This window comes from Nerophis lumbriciformis, linkage group LG18, assembly GCF_033978685.3.
Source record: "Nerophis lumbriciformis linkage group LG18, RoL_Nlum_v2.1, whole genome shotgun sequence".
Lineage (NCBI taxonomy): Eukaryota > Metazoa > Chordata > Actinopteri > Syngnathiformes > Syngnathidae > Nerophis > Nerophis lumbriciformis.
The window spans coordinates 5,424,642-5,444,050 of record NC_084565.2 but is presented as its reverse complement, the minus strand read 5'-3'; the positions used below and the strand labels follow the sequence as shown (position 1 = coordinate 5,444,050).

The 19,409-nt window shown below is 34.2% G+C and overlaps 1 protein-coding gene across 5 annotated transcripts in view; it reads right to left on the bottom strand.

Annotated features, from left to right (window-relative positions):
* The window catches only part of LOC133617526 (cyclin-dependent kinase-like 5), a 117,322-nt gene extending 98,156 nt beyond the window's left edge, over positions 1–19,166 (bottom strand). For 2 of the 5 annotated variants that reach the window (XM_061977511.2, XM_061977516.2), the window contains exons 1-2: positions 19,069–19,166; positions 3,196–3,344 (exon numbers count right to left, since the gene is read on the bottom strand). In XM_061977511.2, the coding sequence (XP_061833495.2) occupies positions 3,196–3,259 (64 nt within the window). In that variant the 5' untranslated portion in view covers positions 3,260–3,344; positions 19,069–19,166. Of the gene's footprint in view, positions 1–3,195; positions 3,345–3,436; positions 3,485–18,363; positions 18,592–19,068 lie in introns of those variants that run through there. The other 3 variants (XM_061977513.2, XM_061977514.2, XM_061977512.2) reach the window with 3 other exon arrangements.
* Between the last annotated feature and the right edge of the window lie 243 nt (positions 19,167–19,409).

The window sequence follows — 19,409 nt, the reverse complement described above, 5'->3', positions numbered from 1 at the left end:
AGGTGTCTGTTACTACATTATATATATATATATATACTTGCAGTGTGTATCTTGTACATATTACATATTGTTATGAAGGTGTCTGTTACAACATTGTGTATATACTTGCAGTGTGTATATTGTACATATAACATATTATTATGAAGGTGTCTGTTACTACTTTATATATATATACTTACAGTGTGTATATTGTACATATTACATATTGTTTTGAAAGTGTCTGTTACTACTTTATATATATATACACTTGCAGTGTGTATATTGTACATATTACATATTGTTATGAAGGTGTCTGTTACTACATTATATATATACTTGCAGTGTGTATATTGTACATATTACATATTGTTATGAAGGTGTCTGTTACTACATTATATATATACTTGCAGTGTGTATATTGTACATATAACATATTGTTATGAAGGTGTCTGTTACTACATTATATAAATACTTGCAGTGTGTATATTGTACATATTACATATTGTTATGAAGGTGTCTGTTACTACATTATATATATATATAATTGCAGTGTGTATAGTGTGCATATTACATATTGTTATGAAGGTGTCTGTTACTACATTAAATATATACTTGCAGTGTGTATATTGTACATATAACATATTGTTATGAAGGTGTCTGTTACTACATTATATATATACTTGCAGTGTGTATATTGTACATATTACATATTGTTATGAAGGTGTCTGTTACAACATTGTATATATACTTGCAGTGTGTATATTGTACATCTTACATATTGTTATGAAGGTGTCTGTTACTACTTTATATATATACACTTGCAGTGTGTATATTGTACATATTACATATTGTTATGAAGGTGTCTGTTACTACATTATATATATACTTGCAGTGTGTATATTGTACATATTGTTATGAAGGTGTCTGTTACTACATTATATATATACATTTGCAGTGTGTATATTGTACATATTACATATTGTTATGAAGGTGTCTGTTACTACATTATATATATATATATATATATATATATATATACTTGCAGTGTGTATATTGTACATATTACATATTGTTATGAAGGTGTCTGTTACAACATTGTGTATATACTTGCAGTGTGTATATTGTACATATAACATATTATTATGAAGGTGTCTGTTACTACTTTATATATATATACTTACAGTGTGTATATTGTACATATTACATATTGTTTTGAAAGTGTCTGTTACTACTTTATATACATATACTTGCAGTGTGTATATTGTACATATTACATATTGTTATGAAGGTGTCTGTTACTACATTATATATATACTTGCAGTGTGTATATTGTACATATTACATATTGTTATGAAGGTGTCTGTTACTACATTATATAAATACTTGCAGTGTGTATATTGTACATATTACATATTGTTATGAAGGTGTCTGTTACTACATTATATATATATATAATTGCAGTGTGTATAGTGTGCATATTACATATTGTTATGAAGGTGTCTGTTACTACATTAAATATATACTTGCAGTGTGTATATTGTACATATAACATATTGTTATGAAGGTGTCTGTTAATACATTATATATATACTTGCAGTGTGTATATTGTACATATTACATATTGTTATGAAGGTGTCTGTTACAACATTGTATATATACTTGCAGTGTGTATATTGTACATATTACATATTGTTATGAAGGTGTCTGTTACTACTTTATATATATACACTTGCAGTGTGTATATTGTACATATTACATATTGTTATGAAGGTGTCTGTTACTACATTATATATATACTTGCAGTGTGTATATTGTACATATTACATATTGTTATGAAGGTGTCTGTTACAACATTGTATATATACTTGCAGTGTGTATATTGTACATCTTACATATTGTTATGAAGGTGTCTGTTACTACTTTATATATATACACTTGCAGTGTGTATATTGTACATATTACATATTGTTATGAAGGTGTCTGTTACTACATTATATATATACTTGCAGTGTGTATATTGTACATATTACATATTGTTATGAAGGTGTCTGTTACTACATTATATATATACATTTGCAGTGTGTATATTGTACATATTACATATTGTTATGAAGGTGTCTGTTACTACATTATATATATACTTGCAGTGTGTATATTGTACATATTACATATTGTTATGAAGGTGTCTGTTACAACATTGTATATATACTTGCAGTGTGTATATTGTACATCTTACATATTGTTATGAAGGTGTCTGTTACTACTTTATATATATACACTTGCAGTGTGTATATTGTACATATTACATATTGTTATGAAGGTGTCTGTTACTACATTATATATATACTTGCAGTGTGTATATTGTACATATTACATATTGTTATGAAGGTGTCTGTTACTACATTATATATATACATTTGCAGTGTGTATATTGTACATATTACATATTGTTATGAAGGTGTCTGTTACAACATTGTATATATACTTGCAGTGTGTATATTGTACATATTACATAATGTTATGAAGGTGTCTGTTACTACTTTATATATATATACTTACAGTGTGTATATTGTACATATTACATATTGTTATGAAGGTGTCTGTTACTACATTATATATATACTTGCAGTGTGTATATTGTACATATTACATATTGTTATGAAGGTGTCTGTTACTACTTTATATATATATACTTACAGTGTGTATATTGTACATATTACATATTGTTATGAAGGTGTTTGTTACTACATTATATATATACTTGCAGTGTGTATATTGTACATATTACATATTGTTATGAAGGTGTCTGTTACTACATTATATATATACTTGCAGTGTGTATATTGTACATATTACATAATGTTATGAAGGTGTCTGTTACTACTTTATATATATATACTTACAGTGTGTATATTGTACATATTACATATTGTTATGAAGGTGTCTGTTACTACATTATATATATACTTGCAGTGTGTATATTGTACATATTACATATTGTTATGAAGGTGTCTGTTACTACATTATATAAATAAATGAAATACATGATATATATACTTGATGAAACATGGAGGACGTGTGCAAGGGTGGAAAGTGGGTCAGGTGGGAGGTCTGAGCTCAGGGCCCCTCCCACTTTGCCACAGTAAAAAAAAAAAGAAAGAAATGGGACATCTTTTTTAAGGCCGTAAAGAAAAAGTCTTCACAGGCGTCACTCACCTTCTCCCACAATCCCCAGGACCTCAAACTTATTCATGACATCACCAACGTCGCAGGCCGTCATCCAGTGAAACGCTCAGGCGGAGGGGGCGTGGCCAGCTGTCGGCTCCCGTCAAGCGCCGCATCGCCGCCCGTTTGCCGGCCTTCACCTGCAACCGTGAAGAACAGAAGTGTTGTGATTTACAACAAATACACAACGATCGGTGGTTGTGAACGCACGCCCATAAGCATGAATAATTACGTTTGACGAAGGATAACGTAACCTTTTTTATTTTTTTCCCCTTCATGCCTCTCAAGCAACACACAGACTCTTCTGATGGCAGTGCGTCAAAGAAAGGGAAAGTAGTGTAATGGCCACAATCCCCTCTTTTTAGAACGTCATGAAGTCCTAATATAAATTAAAAAGCGCTACCTGACAAATATTAGTCTACTATGCCGACCACTTGATGGAGGACAGCTTAGCAAAAAAAAAAAAAAAAAAAAGGCAGGCTTCGCTACACATCTTAAAAAGGGAGCTCTACCAACTACTCGTCAGCCAGGTACAGAATGGAATGGAATGATGTTCAAATGTTAGCATGTAGCTCGTGTAGCTATGTTAGTGTTGCTAACCTAGCTTGATGTTGAAATGTAATGTTAGCATGTAGCACACATAGCTATGCTAGTGTTGCTAACCTAGCATGATGTTAAAATGTAATGTTAGCATGTAACTCACATAGCAATGCTAGTGTTGCTAACCGAGCATGATGCTGAAATGTAATGTTTGCATGTAGCACACAGAGCTTTGCTACTGTTGCTAACCTAGTATGATGTTGAAATGTAATGTTAGCATGTAGCACACATAGCTATGCTAGTGTTGCTAACCTAGCATGATGTTGAAATGTAATGTTAGCATGTAGCACACATAGCTATGTTAATGTTGCTAACCTAGCATGATGTTAAAATGTAATGTTAGCATGCAACTCACATAGCTATGTTAATGTTGCTAACCTAGCATGATGTTAAAATGTAATGTTAGCATGTAGCTCACATAGCTATTCTAGTGTTAACCGAGCATGAATTTGAAATGTAATGTTAGCATGTAGCACACATAGCTATGCTAGTGTTGCTAACCTAGCATGATGTTGAAAAGTAATGTTAGCATGTAGCACACATAGCTATGCTAGTGTTGCTAACCTAGCATGATGTTAAAATTGCATGTTAGCATGTAACTCACATAGCTATGTGAATGTTGCTAACCTAGCATGATGTTAAAATGTAATGTTAGCATGTAACTCACATAGCTATGTTAATGTTACTAACCTAGCATGATGTTAAAATGTAATGTTAGCATGTAGCTCACATAGCTATTCTAGTGTTGTTAACCAAACATGAAGTTGAAATGTAATGTTAGCATGTAGCACACATAGCTATGCTAGTGTTGCTAACCTAGCATGATGTTGAAAAGTAATGTTAGCATGTAGCACACATAGCTATGCTAGTGTTGCTAACCTAGTATGATGTTGAAATGTAATGTTAGCATGTAGCACATATGGCTATGCTAGTGTTGCTAACCTAGCATGATGTTAAAATATAATGTTAGCATGTAGCACACATAGCTATGCTAGTGTTGCTAACCTAGTATGATGTTGAAATGTAATGTTAGCATGTAGCACATATGGCTATGCTAGTGTTGCTAACCTAGCATGACGTTAAAATGTAATGTTAGCATGTAGCTCACATAGCTATGCTAGTGTTGCTAACCGAGCATGGTGTTAAAATGTAATGTTAGCATGTAGCTCACATAGCTATGCCAGTGTTGCTAACCGAGTATGATGTTGAAATGTAATGTTAGCATGTAGCTCACATAGCTATGCTAGTGTTGCTAACCGAGTATGATGTTGAAATGTAATGTTAGCATGTAGCACACATAGCTACGCCATGAAGATGACATGAAGACGACATGACGTTTACGTGAAGTTGACATGAAGCTCAAATGATGTTTACATGAAGATGACATGACGATGAGATGGCGATGACAAGACGTTTACATGAAGACGACATGACGCTTACGTGAAAATGAGAAAGATGACAAGAACATGAAGATGACATGACGTTTGCATGAAGATGACATGACGATTACATGAAGATGACATGAAGTTTACATGAAGATGACATGTTTACATGAAGATGACATGAAGTTTACATGAAGATGACATGACGTTTACATGAAGATGACATGAAGTTTACATGAAGATGACATGAAGTTTACATGAAGATGACATGAAGTTTACATGAAGATGACATGACGTTTACATGAAGATGACATGACGTTTACATGAAGATGAAATGACGTTTACATGAAGATGACATGACGTTTCCATGAAAAGGACATGACGTTTCCATGAAGATGACATGAAGTTTAGATGAAGATGACATGACGTTTACATGAAGATGAAATGACGTTTACATGAAGATGACATGAAGTTTAGATGGAGATGACATGACGTTTACAAGGACATTACATGACGTTTACATGAAGATGACATGAAGTTTAGATGGAGATGACATGACGTTTACAAGGACATTCCATGACGTTTACATGAAGATGACATTAAGTTCACATGAAGATTAAATTATGTTTAAATGAAGATTAAATTATATTTGCATGCAGATGACATGACGTTTACATGAAGATGACATGACGTTTACATGAAGATGACATGACGTTTATATGAAGATGACATGACGTTTACGTGAAGATGACATGAAGTTTATATAAAGATGACATTTAGTTTACATGAAGATGACATGAAGATGACATGAAGTTTATATAAAGATGACATGTTCACATGAAGATGATATGAAGTTTACATGAAGATGACATGACGTTTACATGGAGATGACATGATGTTTACATGAAGATAGCATGACGTTTACATGAAGTTTACATAAAGATGACATGACGTTTACATGGAGATGACATGAAGATGACATGAAATTTACATGAAGATGACATGAAGTTTACATGAAGATGACATGAAGTTTACTTGAAGATGACATGAAGTTTACATGAAGATGACATGACGTTTACATGAAGATGACATGAAGTTCACATGAAGATTAAATTATGTTTCCATGAAGATTAAATTATATTTGCATGCAGATGACATGACGTTTACATGAAGATGACATGACGTTTACATGAAGATGACATGACGTTTACATGCAGATGACATGAGGTTTACATGCAGATGACATGAAGTTTACATGAAGATGACATGACGTTTACAAGAAGATGACATGACGTTTACGTGAAGATGACATGAAGTTTACGTGAAGATGACATGAAGTTTATATAAAGATGACATGACGTTTACATGAAGATGACATGAAGTTTATATAAAGATGACATGAAGTTTACATGAAGATGACATGAAGTTTATATAAAGATGACATGAAGATGACATGACGTTTACGTGAAGATAACATGAAGTTTATATAAAAATGACATGAAGTTTACATGAAGATAACATGGAGATGACATGAAGTTTATATAAAGATGACATGAAGTTTACATGGAGATGACATGAAGTTTACATGAAGATGACATGACGTTTACATGAAGTTTATATAAAGATGACATGAAGTTTACATGGAGATGACATGAAGTTTACATGAAGATGACATGACGTTTACATGAAGTTTATATAAAGATGACATGAAGTTTACATGGAGATGACATGAAGTTTACATGAAGATGACATGACGTTTACATGAAGTTTATATAAAGATGACATGAAGTTTACATGAAGATGACATGACGTTGACATGCAGATGACATGAAGTTGACATGCAGATGACATGAAGTTTACATGCAGAAGACATGAAGTTTACATGAAGATGAAATGACGTTTACATGAAAAGGACATGACGTTTACAAGGACATTCCATGACGTTTACATGAAGATGACATTAAGTTCACATGAAGATTAAATGATGTTTAAATGAAGATTAAATTATATTTGCTTGAAGATGACATGACGTTTACATGAAGATGACATGACGTTTACATGCAGATGACATGACGTTTACGTGAAGATGACATGAAGTTTATATAAAGATGACATGAAGTTTACATGAAGATGACATGACGTTTACATGGAGATGACATGAAGATGACATGAAGTTTACATGAAGATGACATGACGTTTACATGGAGATGACATGAAGTTTACATGAAGATGACATGACGTTTACATGAAGATGACATGAAGATGACATGAAGTTTACATGAAGATGACATGACGTTTACATGGAGATGACATGAAGATGACATGAAGTTTACATGAAGATGACATGACGTTTACATGGAGATGACATGAAGTTTACATGAAGATGACATGACGTTTGCATGAAGATGACATGAAGATGACATGAAGTTGACATGAAGATGACATGGAGATGACATGAAGTTGACATGAAGATGACATGAAGTTTACATGCAGATGACATGGAGATGACAATGACATCACATGAAGTTTACATGAAGATGACATGATGCTTACATGAAGTTTACATAAAGATGACATGAAGTTTACATGGAGATGACATGAAGTTGACATGAAGATGACATGACGTTTACATGAAGATGACATGAAGTTGACATGGAGATGACAATGACATCACATTAAGTTCACATGAAGTTGACATGAAGATGACATGAAGTTTAGATGAAGACTTCATGTAAACTTCATGTCATCTTCATCATGAAGATGCCATAAAGTTTACATGAAGATGACATGAAGTTTAGATGGAGATGACATGAAGTTTACATGAAGTTGACATGAAGATGACATGGAGATGACATAAAGTTTACATGAAGTTGACATGAAGATGACATGACGTTTACATGAAGTTGACATGAAGATGACATGAAGTTTACATGAAGTCTTCATGTAAACTTCATATCATCTTCATGTCATCTTCATGTGAACTTAATGTGATGTCATTGTCATCTCCATGTCAACTTCATGTAAACTTCATGTAAACTTCATGTCATCTTCATGTCATCTTCATCTCATCTCCATCCAAACTTCATGTCATCTTCATGTAAACTTCATGGCATCTTCATGATGAAGATGACATGAAGTTTACACGAAGTTTACATGTAGATGATATGAAGTTTACATGAAGATGACATGAAGTTTACATGAAGATGACATGAAGTTTACATGAAGATGACATAAAGATGACATGAAGATGACATGATGTTTACATGAAGTTTACATAAAGATGACATGAAGTTTACATAAAGATGAAATGAAGTTGACATGGAGATGACATGAAGTTTAGATGGAGATGACATGAAAATGATAAGAAGTTTACATAAAGATGACATGACGTTTACATGGAGATGACATGAAGATGACATGAAATTTACATGAAGATGACATGAAGTTTACATGAAGATGACATGAAGTTTACATGAAGATGACATGACGTTTACATGAAGATGACATGAAGTTCACATGAAGATTAAATTATGTTTCCATGAAGATTAAATTATATTTGCATGCAGATGACATGACGTTTACATGAAGATGACATGACGTTTACATGAAGATGACATGACGTTTACATGAAGATGACATGACGTTTACATGCAGATGACATGAGGTTTACATGAAGATGACATGAAGTTTACGTGAAGATGACATGAAGTTTATATAAAGATGACATGAAGTTTACATGAAGATGACATGAAGTTTATATAAAGATGACATGAAGTTTACATGAAGATGACATGAAGTTTATATAAAGATGACATGAAGATGACATGACGTTTACGTGAAGATAACATGAAGTTTATATAAAAATGACATGAAGTTTACATGAAGATAACATGGAGATGACATGAAGTTTATATAAAGATGACATGAAGTTTACATGAAGATGACATGAAGTTTACATGAAGTTTATATAAAGATGACATGAAGTTTACATGGAGATGACATGAAGTTTACATGAAGATGACATGACGTTTACATGAAGTTTATATAAAGATGACATGAAGTTTACATGAAAATGACATGAAGTTGACATGAAGATGACATGACGTTGACATGCAGATGACATGAAGTTGACATGCAGATGACATGAAGTTTACATGCAGAAGACATGAAGTTTACATGAAGATGAAATGACGTTTACATGAAAAGGACATGACGTTTACAAGGACATTCCATGACGTTTACATGAAGATGACATTAAGTTCACATGAAGATTAAATGATGTTTAAATGAAGATTAAATTATATTTGCATGAAGATGACATGACGTTTACATGAAGATGACATGACGTTTACATGCAGATGACATGACGTTTACATGAAGATGACATGACGTTTACATGCAGATGACATGACTTTTACGTGAAGATGACATGAAGTTTATATAAAGATGACATGAAGTTTACATGAAGATGACATGACGTTTACATGGAGATGACATGAAGATGACATGAAGTTTACATAAAGATGACATGACGTTTACATGGAGATGACATGAAGTTTACATGAAGATGACATGAAGATGACATGAAGTTGACATGAAGATGACATGGAGATGACATGAAGATGACATGAAGTTTACATGCAGATGACATGAAGATGACATGAAGATGACATGATGTTTACATGAAGTTTACATAAAGATGACATGAAGATGACATGATGCTTACATGAAGTTTACATAAAGATGACATGAAGTTTACATGGAGATGACATGAAGTTGACATGGAGATGACAATGACATCACATTAAGTTCACATGAAGTTGACATGAAGATGACATGAAGTTTAGATGAAGACTTCATGTAAACTTCATGTCATCTTCATCATGAAGATGCCATAAAGTTTACATGAAGATGACATGAAGTTTAGATGGAGATGACATGAAGTTTACATGAAGTTGACATGAAGATGACATGAAGATGACATGAAGATGACATGGAGATGACATAAAGTTTACATGAAGTTGACATGAAGATGACATGACGTTTACATGAAGTTGACATGAAGATGACATGAAGTTTACATGAACCCTTCATGTAAACTTCATATCATCTTCATGTCATCTTCATGTCAACTTCATGTGATGTCATTGTCATCTCCATGTCAACTTCATGTAAACTTCATGTAAACTTCATGTCATCTTCATGTCATCTTCATCTCATCTCCATCCAAACTTCATGTCATCTTCATGTAAACTTCATGGCATCTTCATGATGAAGATGACATGAAGTTTACATGAAGTTTACACGAAGTTTACATGTAGATGATATGAAGTTTACATGAAGATGACATGAAGTTTACATGACGTTTACATGGAGATGACATGAAGATGACATGATGTTTACTTGAAGATGACATGAAGTTTACATGAAGATGACATGAAGTTTACATGAAGATGACAAAAAGATGACATGAAGATGACATGATGTTTACATGAAGTTTACATAAAGATGACATGAAGTTTACATAAAGATGAAATGAAGTTGACATGGAGATGACATGAAGTTTAGATGGAGATGACATGAAAATGATAAGAAGTTTACATAAAGATGACATGACGTTTACATGGAGATGACATGAAGATGACATGAAATTTACATGAAGATGACATGAAGTTTACATGAAGATGACATGAAGTTTACATGAAGATGACATGACGTTTACATGAAGATGACATGAAGTTCACATGAAGATTAAATTATGTTTCCATGAAGATTAAATTATATTTGCATGCAGATGACATGACGTTTACATGAAGATGACATGACGTTTACATGCAGATGACATGAGGTTTACATGAAGATGACATGAAGTTTACGTGAAGATGACATGAAGTTTATATAAAGATGACATGAAGTTTACATGAAGATGACATGAAGTTTATATAAAGATGACATGAAGTTTACATGAAGATGACATGAAGTTTATATAAAGATGACATGAAGTTTACATGAAGATGACATGAAGTTTATATAAAGATGACATGAAGTTTACATGAAGATGACATGAAGTTTATATAAAGATGACATGAAGATGACATGACGTTTACGTGAAGATAACATGAAGTTTATATAAAGATGACATGAAGTTTACATGAAGATGACATGAAGTTTATATAAAGATGACATGAAGATGACATGACGTTTACGTGAAGATAACATGAAGTTTATATAAAAATGACATGAAGTTTACATGAAGATAACATGGAGATGACATGAAGTTTATATAAAGATGACATGAAGTTTACATGAAGATGACATGACGTTTACATGAAGTTTATATAAAGATGACATGAAGTTTACATGGAGATGACATGAAGTTGACATGAAGATGAAATGACGTTTACATGAAGTTTATATAAAGATGACATGAAGTTTACATGAAAATGACATGAAGTTGACATGAAGATGACATGACGTTGACATGCAGATGACATGAAGTTGACATGCAGATGACATGAAGTTTACATGCAGAAGACATGAAGTTTACATGAAGATGAAATGACGTTTACATGAAAAGGACATGACGTTTACAAGGACATTCCATGACGTTTACATGAAGATGACATTAAGTTCACATGAAGATTAAATGATGTTTAAATGAAGATTAAATTATATTTGCATGAAGATGACATGACGTTTACATGACGTTTACATGAAGATGACATGACGTTTACATGCAGATGACATGACGTTTACGTGAAGATGACATGAAGTTTATATAAAGATGACATGAAGTTTACATGAAGATGACATGACGTTTACATGGAGATGACATGAAGATGACATGAAGTTTACATAAAGATGACATGACGTTTACATGGAGATGACATGAAGTTTACATGAAGATGACATGAAGATGACATGGAGATGACATGAAGTTTACATGAAGATGACATGGAGATGACATGAAGATGACATGAAGATGACATGAAGTTTACATGAAGATGACATGAAGATGACATGAAGATGACATGAAGTTGACATGAAGATGACATGGAGATGACATGAAGATGACATGAAGTTGACATGAAGATGACATGGAGATGACATGAAGATGACATGAAGTTTACATGCAGATGACATGAAGATGACATGAAGATGACATGATGTTTACATGAAGATGACAAAAAGATGACATGAAGATGACATGAAGATGACATGATGTTTACATGAAGTTTACATAAAGATGACATGAAGATGACATGATGCTTACATGAAGTTTACATAAAGATGACATGAAGTTTACATGGAGATGACATGAAGTTGACATGGAGATGACAATGACATCACATTAAGTTCACATGAAGTTGACATGAAGATGACATGAAGTTTAGATGAAGACTTCATGTAAACTTCATGTCATCTTCATCATGAAGATGCCATAAAGTTTACATGAAGATGACATGAAGTTTAGATGGAGATGACATGAAGTTTACATGAAGTTGACATGAAGATGACATGAAGATGACATGAAGTTTAGATGGAGATGACATAAAGTTTACATGAAGTTGACATGAAGATGACATGACGTTTACATGAAGTTGACATGAAGATGACATAACGTTTACATGAAGTTGACATGAAGATGACATGAAGATGACATGAAGTTTACATGAACCCTTCATGTAAACTTCATATCATCTTCATGTCATCTTCATGTCAACTTCATGTGATGTCATTGTCATCTCCATGTCAACTTCATGTAAACTTCATGTCATCTTCATGTCATCTTCATCTCATCTCCATCCAAACTTCATGTCATCTTCATGTAAACTTCATGGCATCTTCATGATGAAGATGACATGAAGTTTACATGAAGTTTACACGAAGTTTACATGTAGATGATATGAAGTTTACATGAAGATGACATGAAGTTTACATGACGTTGACATGGAGATGACAATGACATCACATGAAGTTGACATGAAGATGACATGAAGATGACATGAAGATGACATGAAGATGACATGATGTTTACATGAAGTTTACATAAAGATGACATGAAGATGACATGATGCTTACATGAAGTTTACATAAAGATGACATGAAGTTTACATGGAGATGACATGAAGTTGACATGGAGATGACAATGACATCACATTAAGTTCACATGAAGTTTACATGAAGTCTTCATCTAAACTTCATGTCATCTTCATCATGAAGATGCCATAAAGTTTACATGAAGATGACATGAAGTTTAGATGAAGATGACATGAAGTTTACATGAAGTTGACATGAAGATGACATGAAGATGACATGAAGTTTAGATGGAGATGACATAAAGTTTACATGAAGTTGACATGAAGATGACATGACGTTTACATGAAGTTGACATGAAGATGACATGACGTTTACATGAAGTTGACATGAAGATGACATGAAGATGACATGAAGTTTACATGAACCCTTCATGTAAACTTCATATCATCTTCATGTCAACTTCATGTGATGTCATTGTCATCTCCATGTCAACTTCATGTAAACTTCATGTAAACTTCATGTCATCTTCATGTCATCTTCATCTCATCTCCATCCAAACTTCATGTCATCTTCATGTAAACTTCATGGCATCTTCATGATGAAGATGACATGAAGTTTACATGAAGTTTACACGAAGTTTACATGTAGATAATATGAAGTTTACATGAAGATGACATGAAGTTTACATGACGTTTACATGGAGATGACATGAAGATGACATGATGTTTACTTGAAGATGACATGAAGTTTACATGAAGATGACAAAAAGATGACATGAAGATGACATGAAGTTTACATGAACCCTTCATGTAAACTTCATATCATCTTCATGTCAACTTCATGTCAACTTCATGTGATGTCATTGTCATCTCCATGTCAACTTCATGTAAACTTCATGTAAACTTCATGTCATCTTCATGTCATCTTCATCTCATCTCCATCCAAACTTCATGTCATCTTCATGTAAACTTCATGGCATCTTCATGATGAAGATGACATGAAGTTTACATGAAGTTTACACTTAGTTTACATGTAGATGATATGAAGTTTACATGAAGATGACATGAAGTTTACATGACGTTTACATGGAGATGACATGAAGATGACATGATGTTTACTTGAAGATGACATGAAGTTTACATGAAGATGACAAAAAGATGACATGAAGATGACATGAAGATGACATGAAGATGACATGATGTTTACATGAAGTTTACATAAAGATGACATGAAGTTTACATAAAGATGAAATGAAGTTGACATGGAGATGACATGAAGTTTAGATGGAGATGACATGAAAATGATATGAAGTTTACATTAAGTTGACATGAAGTTGACATGAAGTCTTCATGTCAACTTCATGTCATCTCCATGTCAACTTCATGTCAACTTCATGTCAACTTCATGTCATCTTCATGTAAACGTCATGTCATCTTCATGTAAACTTCATGTCATCTTCATGTAAACTTCATGTCATCTTCATGTAAACTTCATGCCATCTTCGTGATGAAGATGACATGAAGTTTAGATGGCGATGACAATGACATCACATTAAATTCACATGAAGATGAAATGAAGTTTACATGAAGATGACATGACGTTTACATGAAGATGACATGAAGTTTACATGAAGATGACATGAAGTTTACATGAAGTTTAGATGAAGATGACATGACGTTTACATGAAGATGACATGAAGATGACATGAAGTTTACATGAAGATGACATGAAGTTTACATGAAGTTTAGATGAAGTTGACATGGAGATGACATGAAGTTGACATGAAGTTTACATGAAGATGACATGAAGTTTACATGAAGTTTACATGAAGATGACATGAAGTTTACATGAAGATGACATGACGTTTACATGAAGATGACATGAAGTTTACATGAAGATGACATGACGTTTACATGAAGATGACATGAAGATGACATGAAGTTTACATGAAGATGACATGAAGTTTACATGAAGTTTAGATGAAGTTGACATGGAGATGACATGAAGTTGACATGAAGATGACATGAAGATGACATGAAGTTTACATGAAGATGACATGAAGTTTACATGAAGATGACATGACGTTTACATGAAGATGACATGAAGATGACATGAAGTTTACATGAAGATGACATGAAGTTTACATGAAGTTTAGATGAAGTTGACATAGAGATGACATGAAGTTGACATGAAGATGACATGAAGTTTACATGAAGATGACATGAAGTTTACATGAAGATGACATGAAGATGACATGAAGTTTACATGAAGATGACATGAAGATGACATGATGTTTACATGAAGTTTACATGGAGATGACATGAAGTTTACATGGAGATGACATGAAGTTGACATGAAGATGACATGAAGTTTACATGAAGATGACATGACGTTTACATGAAGATGACATGAAGATGACATGAAGTTTACATGAAGATGACATGAAGATGACATGATGTTTACATGAAGTTTACATGGAGATGACATGAAGTTTACATGGAGATGACATGAAGTTTAGATGGAGATGACATGAAAATGATATGAAGTTTACATGAAGTTTACATTAAGTTGACATGAAGATGACATGAAGTTGACATGAAGTCTTTATGTCAACTTCATGTCATCTCCATCCAAACTTCATGTCATCTTCATGTAAACTTCATGTCATCTTCATGTCATCTTCATGTAAACTTCATGGCATCTTCGTGATGAAGATGACATGAAGTTTAGATGGAGATGACAATGACATCACATTAAGTTCACATGAAGATGACATGACGTTTACATGAAGATGACATGAAGATGACATGGAGATGACATGAAGTTTACATGAAGATGACATGAAGTTTAAATGAAGATGACATGAAGTTGACATGGAGATGACATGAAGTTTACATGCAGATGACATGAAGATGACATGAAGTTGACATGGAGATGACAATGACATCTTATGAAGTTTACATGAAGATGACAAAAAGATGACATGAAGATGACATGAAGATGACATGAAGATGACATGATGTTTACATGAAGTTTACATAAAGATGACATGAAGTTTACATAAAGATGACATGAAGTTTACATAAAGATGAAATGAAGATGACATGAAGATGACATGATGTTTACATGAAGTTTACATAAAGATGACATGAAGTTTACATAAAGATGACATGAAGTTTACATGGAGATGACATGAAGATGACATGATGTTTACATGAAGTTTACATAAAGATGACATGAAGTTTACATAAAGATGACATGAAGTTTACATAAAGATGAAATGAAGTTGACATGAAGATGACATGAAGTTTAGATGGAGATGACATGAAAATGATATGAAGTTTACATGAAGTTTACATTAAGTTGACATGAAGTTGACATGAAGTCTTCATGTCAACTTCATGTCATCTCCATGTCAACTTCATGTCAACTTCATGTCAACTTCATGTCATCTTCATGTAAACGTCATGTCATATTCATGTAAACTTCATGTCATCTTCATGTAAACTTCATGTCATCTTCATGTAAACTTCATGCCATCTTCGTGATGAAGATGACATGAAGTTTAGATGGCGATGACAATGACATCACATTAAATTCACATGAAGATGAAATGAAGTTTACATGAAGATGACATGACGTTTACATGAAGATGACATGAAGTTTACATGAAGATGACATGAAGTTTACATGAAGTTTAGATGAAGTTGACATGGAGATGACATGAAGTTGACATGAAGATGACATGAAGATGACATGAAGATGACATGAAGATGACATGAAGTTTACATGAAGATGACATGACGTTTACATGAAGATGACATGAAGATGACATGATGTTTACATGAAGTTTACATGGAGATGACATGAAGTTTACATGGAGATGACATGAAGTTTAGATGGAGATGACATGAAAATGATATGAAGTTTACATGAAGTTTACATTAAGTTGACATGAAGATGACATGAAGTTGACATGAAGTCTTCATGTCAACTTCATGTCATCTCCATCCAAACTTCATGTCATCTTCATGTAAACTTCATGTCATCTTCATGTCATCTTCATGTAAACTTCATGGCATCTTCGTGATGAAGATGACATGAAGTTTAGATGGAGATGACATGAAGATGACATGGAGATGACAATGACATCACATGAAGTTTACATGAAGATGACATGAAGTTTAAATGAAGATGACATGAAGTTGACATGGAGATGACATGAAGTTTCCATGAAGTTTAGATGAAGTTGACATGGAGATGACATGAAGTTGACATGAAGATGACATGAAGATGACATGAAGTTTACATGAAGATGACATGAAGTTTACATGAAGATGACATGACGTTTACATGAAGATGACATGAAGTTTACATGAAGATGACATGAAGATGACATGAAGTTTACATGAAGATGACATGAAGTTTACATGAAGTTTAGATGAAGTTGACATGGAGATGACATGAAGTTGACATGAAGATGACATGAAGTTTACATGAAGATGACATGAAGTTTACATGAAGATGACATGACGTTTACATGAAGATGACATGAAGATGACATGAAGTTTACATGAAGATGACATGAAGATGACATGATGTTTACATGAAGTTTACATGGAGATGACATGAAGTTTACATGGAGATGCCATGAAGTTTAGATGGAGATGACATGACGTTTACATGAAGATGACATGAAGTTTACATTAAGTTGACATGAAGATGACATGAAGTTGACATGAAGTCTTTATGTCAACTTCATGTCATCTCCATCCAAACTTCATGTCATCTTCATGTAAACTTCATGTCATCTTCATGTCATCTTCATGTAAACTTCATGGCATCTTCGTGATGAAGATGACATGAAGTTTAGATGGAGATGACAATGACATCACATGAAGTTCACATGAAGATGACATGACGTTTACATGAAGATGACATGAAGATGACATGGAGATGACAATGACATCACATGAAGTTTACATGAAGATGACATGAAGTTTAAATGAAGATGACATGAAGTTGACATGGAGATGACATGAAGTTTACATGCAGATGACATGAAGATGACATGGAGTTTACATGGAGTTTACATGAAGTTTACATGTAGTTTAGATGGAGATGAGAATGACATCACATTAAGTTGACATGAAGATTCATCATGACGATCTCGTGAGAATTCTTCGACGGCCCCACTCCGACAGCAAGGTCCAAACTGCTCATCTCCCACGTGAGCTTCTCGTGGAGGACACACACACACAGAGCACGTCCACGCAGGAAGTCCCAAGATGGTCATCAATCAAAAAAAACCCGAGCGACATATTTCCGCTTGTCAAAGCTCCTCTCTCTCATCAAACAGGGATGTGACGTGATGCCAGCAGAGAGGATCCAGTGGACGCTCTTTGTATCAACACACCGTGACTCATGCGTGGTGCGCATACGTGTGTGGACGTGGAAATGCATCAATAACACTATTTACAGTAGCTCCTGCGCGTCACGTCACGGGTAACAATGTCCCTGCGTGTATGGAGAGGAAGTGTTGTCTTTTTAACACACTTAAGTGCGTGCGTGGGCACGCAATGAATGCGAGTGAAACTACCACCTGAACGGCAGACACGAGTGCAAAAAACACAACAACAAGAACGCGCAAATGCGTCCTAGTCACGCGTCCTCGTCATGTGTCCTCATCACTAGTATGCTGCTACCCACGGACAAGCTAACTTCAGCTATTATTAAGCTAGTTCCCCACGCAAATACGTACGCCCCCCCCCTCCCTCCTCTCCCGCCTCCACCAACGTCCCCACGTCGCGTCGTCACGAACTCAGGGAGCCGAAGTACTCACCGCGTGGATTTAGGAGCAGGAATGAGGACCGTGGGGCCCGTCCACGCACGCGCCGACGCGAGAGATGTTTTCATGGCAGCTCGCGCACTGCCTTTTTGACAAGCTGCCCGAGCTGGCCGTCGCCAGGCAACGGCTGGGAATTGGCGGCGGCGCGCGGCCAATCAGAGCGGCGGAATGCGCTCGCTTCGGCAACGCCCGCCCACCCTTGCCGCGCGAACCAATCAGGAGCCAGGTCGCCTCCGCGGGCGGAAATAAAGCCTGGCGGTGTTTTTGTGCGACGTTTTTTTTTTCTCCTTCCAATTTCTCCACGACATTTTAAAAAGATTATCCGACACCTTAAT